Source organism: Halichoerus grypus, chromosome 6 (assembly GCF_964656455.1).
Source record: "Halichoerus grypus chromosome 6, mHalGry1.hap1.1, whole genome shotgun sequence".
Classification (NCBI taxonomy): domain Eukaryota; kingdom Metazoa; phylum Chordata; class Mammalia; order Carnivora; family Phocidae; genus Halichoerus; species Halichoerus grypus.
In genome coordinates this window covers 23,230,476-23,246,359 of record NC_135717.1, presented here as the reverse complement: position 1 = coordinate 23,246,359, position 15,884 = coordinate 23,230,476, and the positions used below count along the sequence as shown (strand labels likewise).

At 39.7% G+C, this 15,884-nt stretch overlaps 1 protein-coding gene across 1 annotated transcript in view; it reads left to right on the top strand.

Moving 5' to 3' along the window:
- LOC118549014 (phospholipid-transporting ATPase ABCA3-like) overlaps positions 1–14,415 on the top strand; it is a 176,621-nt gene extending 162,206 nt beyond the window's left edge. Inside the window, exons 29-33 of the mRNA XM_078074026.1 lie at positions 3,010–3,197; positions 3,865–4,035; positions 4,405–4,595; positions 13,111–13,184; positions 14,293–14,415. Of these exons, the coding sequence (XP_077930152.1) occupies positions 3,010–3,197; positions 3,865–4,035; positions 4,405–4,595; positions 13,111–13,184; positions 14,293–14,415 (747 nt within the window). The remainder of the gene's footprint in view (positions 1–3,009; positions 3,198–3,864; positions 4,036–4,404; positions 4,596–13,110; positions 13,185–14,292) is intronic.
- Positions 14,416–15,884: the final 1,469 nt, after the last annotated feature.

Here is a 15,884-nt window from a genome sequence, read left to right as displayed (position 1 = left end):
AATTTTTGACATTCTAACTGGTGTAAGGTGGTATCTCATTGTGAGCTTTTCCCTTAAGGTCAGGAACATGACAGGGATGCCCACTCTCACCATTATTGTTCAACATAGTACTAGAAGTCCTACCCTCAGCAATCAGACAACAAAAAGAAATAAAAGGCATTCAGATTGGCAAAGAAGAAGTCAAAATCTCTCTCTTCACAGATGATATGATACTTTATGTGGAAAGCCCAAAAGACTCCACTCCCAAATTACTAGAACTCATACAGCAATTCAGCAACATGGCAGGATACAAAATCAATGCACAGAAATCAGTTGAATTTCTATACACTAACAATGTAACTGAAGAAAGAGAAATTAAGGAATCGATTCCATTTACAATAGCACAAAACCCATAAAAAACCTAGGAATAAACCTAACCAAAGAGGTAAAGGATCTACAATCTAGAAACTACAAAACACTTATGAAGGAAATGGAGGAAGACACAAAGAGATGGAAAAACATTCCATGCTCATGGACTGGAAGAATAAACATTGTGAAAATGTCTATGCTGTGCAGGGCAATCTACACTTTCAATACAATCCCTATCAAAATACCACTGACATGGGGCACCTGGGTGGCTCAGTTGGTTAAGCAACTGCCTTCAGCTCAGGTCATGATCCTGGAGTCCCGGGATTGAGTCCTGCATCGGGCTTCCTGCTCAGCAGGGAGTCTGCTTCTCCCTCTGACCCTCCTCCCTCTCATGCTCTCTGTCTCTCATTCTCTCTCTCTCAAATAAATAAATAAAATCTTAAAAACAAAACAAAATACCATGACCTGAGCCGAAGGCAGACGCTTAACGACTGAGCCACCCAGGCGCCGCTTCTTGCAATATTTTGAACAACAAATATTTTGATGCAGTGAGAAGGCCACTTTAAACAATGAAAGGTTATTAGTTAACTAAATAATTTGTATTTCCCTGATGGCTAGTGATGTTGATGGCTAGTTTTTCACAGAACTGGAATAAACAATCCTAAAATTTGTATGGAACCAGAAAAGTCCCCAAATCGCCAGGGGAATGTTGAAAAAGAAAACCAAAGCTGGGGGCATCACAATGCCTGCCTTCAAGCTATATTACAAAGCTGTGATCATCAGGACAGCATGGTATTGGCACAAAAATAGACACATAGACCAATGGAACAGAATAGAGACTCCAGTAATGGACCCTCAACTCTATGGTCAACTAATCTTTGACAAAGCAGGAAAGAACATCCAATGGAAAAAAGACAGTCTCTTCAATAATGGTGCTGGGAAAACTGGACAGCCACATGTGGAAGAATGAAACTGGACCATTTGCTTACACCATGCACAAAGATAAACTCAAAATGGGTAAAAGACCTCAATGTGAGACAGGAATCCATCAAAATCCTAGAGGAGAACACAGGCAGCAACCTCTTCGACATCGGCCACAGCAACAGACAAGACATGTCTCCAAAGGCAAGGGAAACAAAAGCAAAAATGAACATTTGGGACTTCAAGATAAAAAAGGTTCTGCTCAGCAAAGGAAACAGTCAACAGAACTGAGAGGCAACCTATGGAATGGGGGAAGATATTTGCAAATGACATTTCTGATCAAGGGCTGGTATCCAAGATCTAGAAAGAACTTCTCAAACTCAACACCCAAAAAACAAATAATAAAGTCAAAAAATGGGCAGAAGAGATGAACAGACACTTCTCAATAGAAGACATACAAATGACTAAGAGATACATGAAAAAGTGTTCAACATCACTAGCCATCAGGGAAATACAAATTATTTAGTTAACTAATAACCTTTCATTGTTTAAAGTGGCCTTCTCACTGCATCAAAATATTTGTTGTTCAAAATATTGCAAGAAGTGGCGCCTGGGTGGCTCAGTCATTAAGCGTCTGCCTTCAGCTCAGGTCATGGTCCCAGGGTCCTGGGATCGAGCCCCATGTCGGGCTCCCTGCTCAGCGGGAAGCCTGCTTCTCCCTCTCCCACTCCCCCTGCTTGTGTTCCCTCTCTCGCTGTGTCTCTCTGTCAAATAAATAAATAAAATCTTCAAAATATTGCAAGATGTATTGAGTTCTCTTAACACCTGAATTAAGAGTGTAGTCTTAGAAATTTGTTTTTTAAAACTTGTAAAGTATAGAGGTTTTTAAAATATTCATTGTTGTTATTAGTGATTTTAACTTAAATTTTAGTCAGATATTTTGTCTAAATATTATAAAATTTTTGTAATATGTTGTCTTCTTTTACCATCAATATGACTGAAATAAGAGCTAGGATCCCAGTTCTACTCACCTACATTTTAAACAATGGTCATAAAGTTATATTGCATATAAAAGAGCTATGAAGACCCCAGTTATTGCCCAACTATCTACTACCACTACCAAAAAGTAGGATGTCACTGAGCTGAACCTAGATATTATTGTTGAACCTCTCCTTCTAGACAGTCTTTGGTTATGATATCCTAGCATCCCTTGAGACTAAACCAATGGAGACGTATAAGAGAAAATAAGGTACCAAATGTCAAAAATATCTACCCAGTTATTAACACTATACATCACACTGGTGATCTAGATCTCTTACTTTTTAGGGTCATCAGAATTTCCTGTAGGCTTACAACGAGTAAAGTTTGAGCCAATGGTAGACTAACCTCTTTTTATCTCATTCTGCTTCTTCAGGTGAATATACTTATGTAAATAGGTGCACTGTTATTTTAAGATTATTTTCCATTTATTTAATCAATTGATTATGGCCATATATAGGGAGATAACATCATGATAGAAAAACCCATACTTTTGCACACTTGTGTTCCAATACATGACACTGGCTTCCAGATGCAATGATTCTATAATCACTGGAGGAGAAATTCTTTGGAAAAACTCTGTGGGTTCTAACCTTTTTAGAGGCATGGGCTGGAGAACTACAGGTCTTCTATGTTATCCATATTTACTATTATGCTCAGTAAGATAGTTGAATTGTGTCCATTGTTATTCTCTTATTTCAGGTAAGGTCAAAAATTGGCTATTGTCCACAGTTTGATGCTTTGCTGGATTACATGACTGCTCGGGAAATTTTGGTCATGTATGCCAGGTTGTGGGGTGTTCCTGAGACCCAGATTACACAATATGTGAATAAACTGTTGCAATCACTAAATCTGGAACCCTATGCTGACAAGTTTATTTATACTTACAGGTGAGATATTATACTGGTGCTCTCATTGCGCTAATATTGATGAGTCTCCTGTGTTTCTGCTCTTTGGAATGGGTGCCTACTGTTTAACCAAAGTTCCACTGACAAACAGAGGCAACAATTATGAAGCAATCTCATGCCCTGCCAGTGTTTAGATGCCAGCAGTAAAGCAGACCTAGACAGTATCATATCTTCCCTTTGCAGAGATGGAACTCAAAACCTTGGTACTATTAGAATTGTAGCCATTGAATTACAAAAGAGACCATTTGTCTACCTCTATAGTTCTGTGTCTCTCGGATAAAGAAAATGTAAGATTCTTTGTATTAGCCTGGCCACTATATCGCTTATGTATCTAAGAATCCCAAGGAATCTCAAGAATAAGAATATAAATTTCACTGATAACATGGCTAAAATTGATTTTGTAAACAAAAGTCACTTTTCTACATTTCAAATGAAAATGATTTGATTTATGCAGGTGTTTTTGGGTCTGGTGCGTTGGTTGAGCTGCATGTAATCAGCATTTTTAGTACTTCTGCTTGTTCCCTGACTCAGCATTTTGGAAATAGGCAAATTGTTTTCTGTAAAAGATGACATGTATTAAATAGATGTTTGATGTATTAAATTACTGTAATGTAATTTAATCTCTGCTTCTGCTTTCTTGACCACGAAGTGGAGGAAACAAACGTAGACTGAGTAATGCCATTGCCCTAATGGGAAATCCCTCAGTCATCTTCCTGGATGAGCCATCAACTGGCATGGACCCAGGGGCCCGGCGCCTGCTTTGGAACACAGTAACAAGGGCACGTGAAAGTGGCAAAGTCATCATCATTACCTCTCACAGGTGTGGTTTATTGGGAGGCTTGATTAAGGGTTGGAAGTGTTTTCATGGCTATGGGAGAGCAGTATTTGGGGCTTGCAATATAGGACAGTAAACGTGCCTAAGGATGAGCTCCTCCTGAATCCTAGTGAAAGGAATGGCCAAGAATTCTCACTGAGAGGAGAGGGCAGAAAGTTTATGATCTGTTCCATTTGAGAATTTCGTTCTCAGCTACTTTGAACTTGAAAGTATCTCCACTTTCCATGATGTTGATGACAGGCAAATGCAACTTCCATTTTAAAGAGTTACAAAATACTGGAAAGTTGAACTACTGAATGTCTTCCAATGGAGGTCTTTTCAGCCTTACATCATTCTGGTGTCTTGTTTTGCTAGTATGGAGGAATGTGATGCCCTCTGTACCAGGCTGGCCATCATGGTGAAGGGAAAATTCATGTGCCTGGGCAGCCCTCAGCACCTCAAGAACAAGTTTGGCAATGTTTACATCCTGAAGGCTAAGTTCAAGATGGATACAGATGAGAATGAATTAGAGAATTTTAAAAAATACATTGCAACGGTTTTCCCAGGTAAATTAGATTGGTTAGGCTAACTTCATTAGAGATGTGTTAAATCATATTAGTTGTTCTCACCACCCAGATGGCATGTGTCTCCAATAACTATTTCTTGTGAGGTATTGATACTTATTGATCTTCCATACTGAGATCCCTTTTATTTTTTAAAAATTTTAAAATTATTTTTAGAGAGAGAGAGTGCACAAGCCAGGGCAGGGAGGGATAGAGGGAGAGAGAGAATCTTAAGGAGGCCCTCACGCTGAGTGTGGAGCCCAATGTGGGGCTCGATCTCACAACCTGAGATCATAACCTGAGCCAAAATTATGAGTTGGATGCTTAACAAACTGAGCCACCCAGGCGCCCTTGGAGATCCTTTTTAATATTTGTTCTTATAAAATCCTTGTGCCTGGTTGTGTTAAGAAATTTTCACAGAAAGAAATCCACAAACAAACAGAAATACAGTTGACCCTTGAACAACATGGATTTGAATGACATGGGTCAACTTATACATGGATTTTTTTTTTTTGGTAAGTACAGTACTGTAAATGTATTTTCTCTTCCTTATAATTTTCTTAATACCATTTTCTTTTCTCTAGCTTACTGTATTGTAGTAATACAGCATATAATACATATAACATATACAATATATGTTAATCAGCCGTCAGTAAGACTTCTGGTCAACAGTAGGCTATCTGTAGTTAAGTTTTGGGGGAGTTGAAAGTTATACACCACTCCCTGTATTGCTCAAAGATCAATAGTATTCACCAACCTTTTGTATATTAACTAGTAGGGCAGTTGTAGATTAGGACTATCTGTATGATTTATATATCTAAAGTCATATGTTTGAACATAATTCTCAATTATTTGCACATATAATCTGTATAAGTCTGCTAGGGCTACTATAATAAAATACCACAGACTAGGGGGCTTAAACAACAGATATTTATTTTCTCAAAGTTCCTTGGCTAGAAGTCCAATATCAAGGTTTCAGCAGGTCTGGTTTCCCCTGAGACCTCTCTCTTTGGCTTACTGATGGCTGCCTTCTTGCTGTGTCCTCACACAGCCTTATCTCTGTGTGCACATCCCTGGTGTCTCTTCCTCTTCTTATAAGGACACCAGTTGTAGTGGATTGAGGCCCCATCCTTACAACCTCATTTAACATTAATTACCTCCTTAAAGGCCCTTTGTCCAAACACAATCACATTTGGGATTAGGACTTTAGCATATGAATTTGAGGGGATACAATTCAGTCCATAATATCATCCATCAAAACTTTAAAGGTTTTTTTTTCCTTGCACTAATAATGTAACTCTGGTCTCTTTCTGTCAGAGCCAGGATATGGAATTGAGATTCAAATAAGAATCAGTAAGCTTTTCTCTTCTTTCAAAAGTAGCATGCTTCTACAAGCTAAATTCAGTAAGCATCTCTCTGCCTATATGGTACAATACCAGAGAAAGCAACTATTTTTTTCTGTCCTTCTCTTTCCTAAATATAAAGCAGGGACATGTCAAGACTTAATAATTCTGATTTTTACCTTAGTTTCCACCACCCTGCTATGCTGAGCAAAATATCATAGAAGTCTGTTGTGTGTCAGGCAGGGGAGTCAGACTTCTAAGCAATGGGAAATAGCATGATGGATTATGCAATAAGAATGGAGATCAGAAAGTAGAAAGAAATGGATTGTAGAGTACATGTGGGGAACATATGTGTGGGAAATAGAATTTCTTTGGTGCATAGTCCATTAGGAAGTTCAATATTCACTTATGCATTCATTTGGCAAATATTTCTGAGTACTTGTATCCGAGTTCTAATTGATGTGGTCCCTAAATCACCACAAAGAAAAGCTGTGACTAGAAAAATCTCACTTTGTGCTACCCTAGCAACTTGCTCTACTTGAAGAAGGGACACTAAACACTGACCCAAAACTTATCCCCAAGGATGTGGACACAAGAACTTTAATGGGAATGTGGGTTTGAGACACTTTTTCACCTGTAAGGTGGTTGTTGCCCCATTCTTCCTCACATTATTTTGAGCAAATAGCTATTCAAATATGACAGAACTGAAAAGGAACCGACATGGAACTCATATGTAAATATTAGCCTTTAAAAAGATTAAATAAATATTGCAAGCAAAGGCAGCTGGAATATCCACTTCTATAATGGGCTTACCAAAGGAATGATAAATATTTAGTATAAATGGTTGCATGAAAGAAAATACTAAATCACAATGGGAAGCCTAAGAAATTAGATGACTAGACAACAAAAAGATATGGAAAGACAACTGACAGCATTTTTTAAAGTAAACAATTCAGTGGCATCTGGGTGGCTCAGTTGATTGTCTGCTTTCGGCTCAGGTCATGATCTCAGGGTCCTGGGATGGAGCCACACATTGGGCTCCCTGTTCAGTGGGGAGTCTGCTTCTCCTTCTCCCTCTGCCCCTCCCCCCACTTTGCACCTCTCTCTCGCTCTCTCTTTTTCAAATAAATAAATAAAATCTTTAAAAAAATAAAGTAAGCCTTTCAAAAAATAATTAAGTACCAGGAACAAACAGACAGTATAGGAACTATAAGGGAAATGGAGATTGGATTGGAGAGAAAGAGGAAAACATTAAACAAAAAGATAAACAATCATTTGAGAGAAAGTAAGAAAGAAGGAAGGGAATGTTAATACAACACAATCATAAAAGTAGTCTACACAGAAAAAATGTCACAGAATAGAATAAATACTAAATACTATCAAGAAAATTTCCTAAAATAAAAGAAAACAAAACCTAACTGAAAAGGCAAATCAGACACCTCCCCAAAAAACTGACCTCAAATCATTAATGCCAACGAATATGCTAATATAACTATTGCACTTTAATAATAAAGTAAGGGGGAAACTTTGGATTTGCAGACAAAAAGACATATATAAAGGAAATAAAATCAGATTGAGCACAGACTTTATAACAAGAAAGTTTTATGCTAGTAGAGCATGTAAGATATTTAAGATACTCAATGAAAGAAAAATGCAAGCCAGGTTTTTTCCTCCAACCAAAATGACTTTGAAGATTAAAAGTCACAGTCATGGGCACCTGGGTGGCTCAGTCGTTAAGCGTCTGCCTTCGGCTCAGGTCATGATCCCAGGGTCCTGGGATTGAGCCCCGTATCGGGCTCCCTGCTCTGCGGGAAGCCTGCTTCTCCCTCTCCCACTCCCCCTGTTTGTGTCCCCTCTCTCTCTGTCTCTCTCTGTCAAATAAATAAATAAAATATTTTTAAAAAATAAATAAATAAAAGTCACAGTCATGAACACATAAAAACTCAGGGAATATTGTTCCCATCAGCCCTTTCTGAAGAAAATAAAAAGAAAAACATTGCAGATCAACTAAGAAATGATTGGAGAAGCTTCTGCATAACAACTAATGGACATCGGGCGCCTGGGTGGCTCAGTTGGTTAAACGACTGCCTTCGGCTCAGGTCATGATCCTAGAGTCCTGGGATCGAGTCCCACATCGGGCTCCCTGCTCAGCAGGGAGTCTGCTTCTCCCTCTGACCCTCCTCCCTCTCATGTTCTCTGTCTCTCATTCTCTCTCTCGCAAAAAAAAAAAAAGAACTAATGGACATTGAATAAATGTAACTGTAGAACTAGGGCTAAATGCAGGGTATTTGTGTGATAAAATATCACATACTTGATATATATTTTAGAAATACATGTATAATACAATTATCAAAAACAGGGAAAGAAGGCAAAGAATATATGGAAAGTTAAATATGATTATTGAATATATATTAGGTATTAGCTGTTAATGATAGAATATTGCTTTAAATTGCATGTTGGTAGGGGGAACTGAGAGATTACTAGCACAGAGAATGTTGTTCATAAATGGAACCAAAAGACAGTATCTCAAAAAAATGGGATTATGGACATTAGTATAAAGATATTAATATGAAGTTATTCATTAGAACAAAAATACAAACCTTTGTATATTACAAATATAACAGGAAGTAGAAACAACCATCATACTGGGAGTGTTTGTGCATGTGTGTGTGTGTGTGTGTGTGTGTGTGTTCATTTATGCATATACGTAGATCTATGCATTTCCATTTCCATGTAAATATAGAACAAGATAGGGGAACTGCTACAGAACATATTGGTACTATCAATCAATCAATAAATAAAAAGGCTTAGCTCCAACTAAATGAAAAAGTATTTTTTCAGATTGGCTAACAAGCAAATTCCAACTCTCTGCTGTATATAAAAAAACATTACTAATGCAAACTGAATAAGAGAAATTAAAAACAAAAATATGGTCTTCATGATTTTATGCTAGCTCCAATATTCAACTTTTAGCAATATATTAAAATTTTAGCAAAATCTTCTTACTATATGGTGTCCATCAATGCCTGCCTTATATAAGCAAATACTTTCATCCTGTTTCTCCCTGCAGGTGCCTGTCTCTCCCCACATATTGTGTTAGTTGTTTGTCCAGTGTTTGCCTAATCACAGAACTGATGAGTTAAAGAAAAGACATTAATTTGCAATTTATCCAACCTTTTCTTTTTTGAAGTGTGGGAGTGACACTCTTTCCCACTTTCCACACCTCTGACGTGAAACCAAAGTTGGTACAACCAATTATAAAAAAAGCAATGGCCCAAAAATTCCACCTTCAGGTATACCTTAGATACTTGCATCTACCTGTCCTCTGAGATAAGTAAAATAATATTTAAATCAGTGATAGTCACAATATTCAGACACTAGAAGCACCCCATAATCTATCAGCATGGAAAATAAATGAATGGAAATAAATTATGAAATAATCACATACCAGATTACTGTACAGAAAGGAAAAAAAATGAGTGAATTATAACTATATGAAACAACACGAATGAAACTTATAATATTGAGTGATGTCATCAAGATGATAACATAGGTCATTCCTGACTTCAGTCCCGGTCACAAGAAGAACAACTAGCAATTATCCATAGATGAGACACCATTGTTGAATATCCCAGAACATGAGAGTGAGGCTAAAGCAGCCTCCTGGACAACAGAGACTGAGAAGGATCGCATTAGGAGGGTAAGAGGAGGAGCTACATACCAACTGCATCACCCTTTTCCCCAGGCTGGCACATTGAGAATGCCCTCCTAAGCCTATGGTTTCTCCAGTGGGAAAAAGAGAGCCAAAGGTGAACATCAGGTTCTCCAGTATTGCTGGACACTTTCTGGGAGGCCCACTTGGGTCTCACCTTACAGGGATCACTGAGGAGCTTTACCACTGGGGATCACATAGGAACAGAGAAGGTGGGTAGTACTTAAAGCAACCAGCACTCAGATCATGGCAGATCACATTCCTACTTGTACTGGCATTGGAGCAGAGATCCCAGTCAGTGGCTCTGCCCATCTGCAGAGCTGAGCTGGTACTATGTGTGGCCTGGGAACCGGAGGGTACTTCTGCCTAATTTGGGTCCCCAGTCAACAAGCTGTGCCAGGTGTGGAGCCCATCCTACAGCCCCACTGCCCAGAGAAGTAAATGCAAAGTCCTGACCAACTGCTGAGTATAGCCTCCAGTCCTGCCCAACAAGGAAGTCTGGCCAGAGAAATCAGGAAGCCAAGGAGCCCATCCTACAGCTGCACTTTCATCACTGTCTTGTCAGAGATTCTAGCCAATAGCTCTGCCCACCTGCGGAGCTGAGCCATTGACCCCATCTGACCAGTGAACTCAGTGGGCAGTCTGCCTTATTTGGGTTCCCTGCCAACAAGTTGTACCAGCCGTGGAGCTTGTTCTATAGCCCTATCTGGAGAGAGAAGCAAATTTGCAGCCACACTCAACTGCTGAGTATAGCCTATGACCCACCTGATCAGGAAGCCTGATCAGTGAATCCAGGAAGCTATGGAATTCATTCTACAGTCAGCTTGGACTGGGAACCAAACCAACAATCCTGTCTCCTGTTAAGTATAGTCTCTTATTCATTCCACATAACCAGGGAGCATGCAGAGTGATATCTTGGACAGCCTAGGAACCTAGCCTATGGTACTGCTCACCAGCAGATCCTAGACTGTGACCTTGCGCAATTGCAGAACTAAGCCTATGGAGTCGCCCAGGCAGTGGACCCCACATAATCATGGAGCATAGCCCATGGCCCCATCTGAACACAGAACCCAGACAGTGACCCTGCCCAACTGTGGAGCACAGTCTCTAGCTCCATGTAACTATGGGAGACAGCTGGAGGCCCCCCTAAAAAGTAGTCCAGCCTGTGACTTTACCCAGCAATGAAACACAGCCAGCAGCTTACTAGGTTGTAAAGGCCAGCCAGCAGTCCTGCCCAGGTTTGGGACACAGTCATAGCCCCTGCATAATTTTAGAGCACAACCTAGGCCTTCTCTGACTCTTAGCCTTGCTTGTGGCTCCCCTAGAACACAGAGACCAGATGGTAGCACCATCCGGTTGGAGAGCACAGCCTGAGGCCTCCCCCAAACAAAAGCAATGGTGCTTGTCCCTAGCCCTACCCAGTTGTGGAGTCCAAACCCCTACTGGCACCACCCTGGTAGGGAACACAGCCTGTACCTCATCTGGCCAGAAGTGATTAAAGAACCCGGTAAGGGCACCACTAGACTGTGGAACACAGCCTGTAGCCCTGCTTGAATGCAGAGCTCAGTTGGTAGGATAATCAAACCATAGAACACTGATAGCCCCTCCTCTTCCCCCCACCTCAGCGCACAAGCATTGGACCCACCCAAACCAAGACCCTGATAACAAGTATTGCCTGCCCATGGAAGCTACCACAGAAATAGTCCAGTACCTCAAGCTGATGGGTGAAGGTCTGTCCCTGCTGAAGTGAACCTATAAAGTCTAGGAGACTACTTACTCAAACGTGCAGGCACAAACACGAGGAATCAAGGACCACAGACTCTGCCTCCACCTTTATTGTGAATGTGATCAATACAACAAGGGAAGAAGAAAAACAAGAAGGAATGTGAAGCTGTAATAGTCAGGACAGTAGTCTAGGGAGTTTCATGTGAATAGAACAAGCTGTGCTCATGATGGGCATGCAGATGGAGTGCGTGGAGTGGGTGACCTCCTAAGATAAATGTTTCTCCTAAGTCGAGCATTTACTCCCTGGATGAGTGCATTGAGCCGCAACAAGAATCTGTTTTCAGCCCAGATACCTTAAAGGGGCAAAATTTTCCAGACACTCCTTCTTTGCTTTTCAACTAGTCTCATCCAGGGAGGCATGTGTTTATTAAATCTCTAGCCAGGCACTATGAATTCCCACAATCTTCAGGCACAGTGTAAAAGTAGTGTGCACAAAGGGCTCAGTGAGTACCTATGCCTCTTTGCTGTTTGCTCCCAGGGCCATTGGGCGGGAGGGTACTTTTGGACCCTGATTCTGACACCAGATCTGTTAAAAGATAAACTGGTGCATATTACAATTTTCAAGAGTTTATTAGCGCATATATCAATTCTAATTGGGCAGCACCACACTAACAGTGATGAGGAGGACTCCACAAACAGGAGCTAAGGGAGAGGTTTATATAGAAAAGATGTGGGTAAGCAAGGGAATATTCGGTTTGCTATAGCTTAAGCAATTATCTAATTTGCAAAAACCTAGTTGGCTATTTGTAGTTGTCTGTTCTTGAGTTTCGTTTTCTCAGATTCAAGTGCATTTTACTCTGGTTTAGGTTTCGATTTACTTACAGGCTACCAAGGTATTGGACCCACTTCATTTTTTTTTTTTTTTTTTAGATTTTATTTATTTATTTGAGAGAGAGACAGAGATGGTGAGAGAGAGCACATGAGAGGGGGGAGGGTCAGAGGGAGAAGCAGGCTCCCTGCAGAGCAAGGAGCCCAATGCGGGACTCGATCCCAGGACTCTGGGATCATGACCTGAGCCGAAGGCAGTTGCTTAACTGACTGAGCCACCCAGGTGCCCGGACCTACTTCATTCTCATGACTTCTTTGATTACTTTAACATATATTTTAAAACAATTTTAACCCCAATTAATTTAATTAGTAATAATTTGCAAATATGCAATGATAAGTAGAAACACATCTATCTGTTCTGAATTTGAAATGGATACCCCCCCTTCCCTCTCATTCCACCAGTGGATTCTTATTCACCTGTAAAAGAAATAAGAACACAGCCTGACTTTAGGGGTTTATATTTGTGATTTCCTCTTTCACAGGGCATGTGAAGAATAGTAAGCCTTGCCAAGCTCTACTCCCCAGCAAACACACTGTACATGCATATACAACCAGAATGAAAATCCTACCAGTTCATATTCTCAAAACTTGGTTTGTGGCAACAATAGCATTTTAGAAGTCTCAAGTTTTTTACATTGTGCATATGAGCTAACAATTTTTTTGTGACTAAAGCCTGCTGAGAGAATTAACCGTGTCACATATACTAAAGAGGTGGGCTTTTGGATGATGTCCCTCTTTTATTCACCACATTTATTCATCCCTTTATTGTGTATAATTAAGCTGATGTAGCAATATTTTGGAACTTTAAAATGAAATCTGTAAGATTATTCATCTATCTTTCCTTTCCTAGGTAGTGAATTAAAACATGAGAATCAAGGGATCCTTAACTACTACATTCCCAGCAAGGACAATGGCTGGGGAAAGGTAATTGTAGCAACCATGCTCTTCTTTTTTTTTTTTTTCAAGATTAAATTATTTTTTATTTTTTTATTTTTTTAATTTTTTTATTGTTATGTTAATCCCCATACATTACATCATTAGTTTTAGATATAGTGTTCCATGATTCATTGTTTGTGCATAACACCCAGTGCTCCATGCAGAACGTGCCCTCCTCAATACCCATCACCAGGCTAACCCATCCTCCCACCCCCCTCCCCTCTAGAACCCTCAGTTTGTTTTTCAGAGTCCATCGTCTCTCATGGTTCTTCTCCCCCTCCGATTTCCCCCCCTTCATTCTTCCCCTCCTGCTACATTCTTCTTCTTCTTTTTTTCTTTCTTAACATATATTGCATTATTTGTTTCAGAGGTACAGATCTGAGATTCAACAGTCTTGCACAATTCACAGCACTTACCAGAGCACATACCCTCCCCAGTGTCCATCACCCAGTCACCCCATCCCTCCCACCCCCCACTCCAGCAACCCTCAGTTTGTTTCCTGAGATTAAGAATTCCTCATATCAGTGAGGTCATATGATACATGTCTTTCTCTGTTTGACTTATTTTGCTCAGCATAATACCCTCCAGTTCCATCCACGTCGTTGCAAATGGCAAGATCTCATTCCTTTTGATGGCTGCATAATATTCCATTGTATATATATACCACATCTTCTTTATCCATTCATCTGTTGATGGACATCTTGCAACCATGCTCTTCTAATGTTACATGTTAAGAAAGCACTAATGATGGGAAGTGTTTGGGATTGTCACGTGGAATGGAAGCCTAATGTTATAGAAGGAGCAGAGACTTTAGGTTACTTTTCAATGGTTCCTAGAGTTTAATTGCTTCAGAATTCCACCTCTAAATCCCATGTTTTTGTCCCTCTCAAGAAAATGGGGACAGAGAACTGCTTCTTCGCGGATTCTCAATGATCTATTCTGTCATTTTCTCATCTCCCCCATCTGTGCTTTTTGTCATCAAACAATAACTTGGTAGGAGTTGGAGGAAGTGGTAGAGAGGGTCATCTGGGTTGGGTGCCGGAAGGGGTGGCTGCAATGGTAACTGCACTTTTTTTTATTCCTGTCATTGCTAAAGGTGTTTGGTATTTTGGAGGAAGCTAAAGAGCAATTCAATTTAGAAGACTATTCCATCAGTCAGATAACGCTGGAACAAGTCTTCCTGACCTTTGCTACGCCAGAGAACACAGGAGGGGATTGAAAAAAAAAAGGGTGCAATGAGATTCACTTCTAACTACTGACACTATGTCTTCCTTAGTACTTTCTACTACACCTGGATACATAGAGGGGCATTTCTGTGTGTATATCTTGAGATATATATATATATATGTATTTATTTATGTAATAAAGAGTTCCCCCAAAGGAGACCATATGTCAGTTCTTTGTAGATTTACCTGGATGGCTTGTACAAATCTAAAATTCCTGTTTTTTTTATGCTAGAAACATGTAAGAGCAGCATTTATCAGGGTGGGGACAAAGACTTATTCCTGAGTATTTTGAATGAACAGAAACATCCAGAAATGATGGGGCTGTCAGATGGGACAGCCTGAAGAGCAAAAGCTTTATGTTTTAGCAACTGAATTATATGTAAGAAGATCATAAAGCCTGGGGGGAAAAATCATCTTTCCCATGAATATGCATGTGCACACACACACACCAATTTTATAACAAAAAGAGTCAAATTAAAATCAGTGTCAGAGTTTATGGTGATAAGTTGGATTATTTCCAAAATTCAAAACAAGATTCTACATTTGTCTACATTTGTAAGAGAACTTTTGCTCCAAGAATATTTAGAGTCCAAGAAAGGAAGCAAAAACATTCTTTAAAAATAGTGTGTTTACTTTTCTACTCTTGCCCAATTCTCTGATTAAAACAAAGGAGAAAAAAGGTATAGAGGGAGACAGTTCTTCTGAATCTTGTTTGGGCCCATGGAGTCCCTCATAAAAAAGCATGAGAAATCTAATCACTTCTCTAGATTCATGGGCAGATAAGCAGACAAGGAGGATGATCCTCCTGAAATTACAAGATGGAAAGAGTCACTGAAGCTGTTCTATTTTGAGGTGGTTTGGGGGTGATGGTTTTTATATCCTCAATTGGATATTGTAATAAAGTGATATCCAGAAACTATTGTTTTATTGTTTTTAGCTGTAATATAACTTTCTGTGGGTTCCAACCAATATTACCCATAGATCTCTGCCATGTGATTTCAGTAACCGCAAAATTTGTTTCCCAGGCTGGCCATCTCTAAAAAAGGAGAGAAAACTCATTTTATTAATTTAAATTTATTTTATTATTTTATTTAGTTGCATCTCATCACCACTTGGCTTTATTACTGATCCTTTAAAAAAATTCCTTTAGTCAGGTAGTCTTTTTCACTGTCCCTCCCTATTTCTCAACCCACCTCTTCTCGCAAGAAACAACAACAACAAAGGGTACATTCCTCTACTAAGCACTTCACTGCATTGCATCATTTAATCCTACTACAAACCTCTAGGCTAGGTAGTGCTGCTATTATCCTCATTGTACATGGAGGCTCAGAGGGGTAAAGGGATTTACCCAGGGTCACCCAGCAAGCAAGCAGGAACATCTGTCAATATCCCCATTAGGAGCCAGGAAACCACACAGCAATTTGAACGGGAAAAGTTAAAAGAATTATTAACTATAACAGGG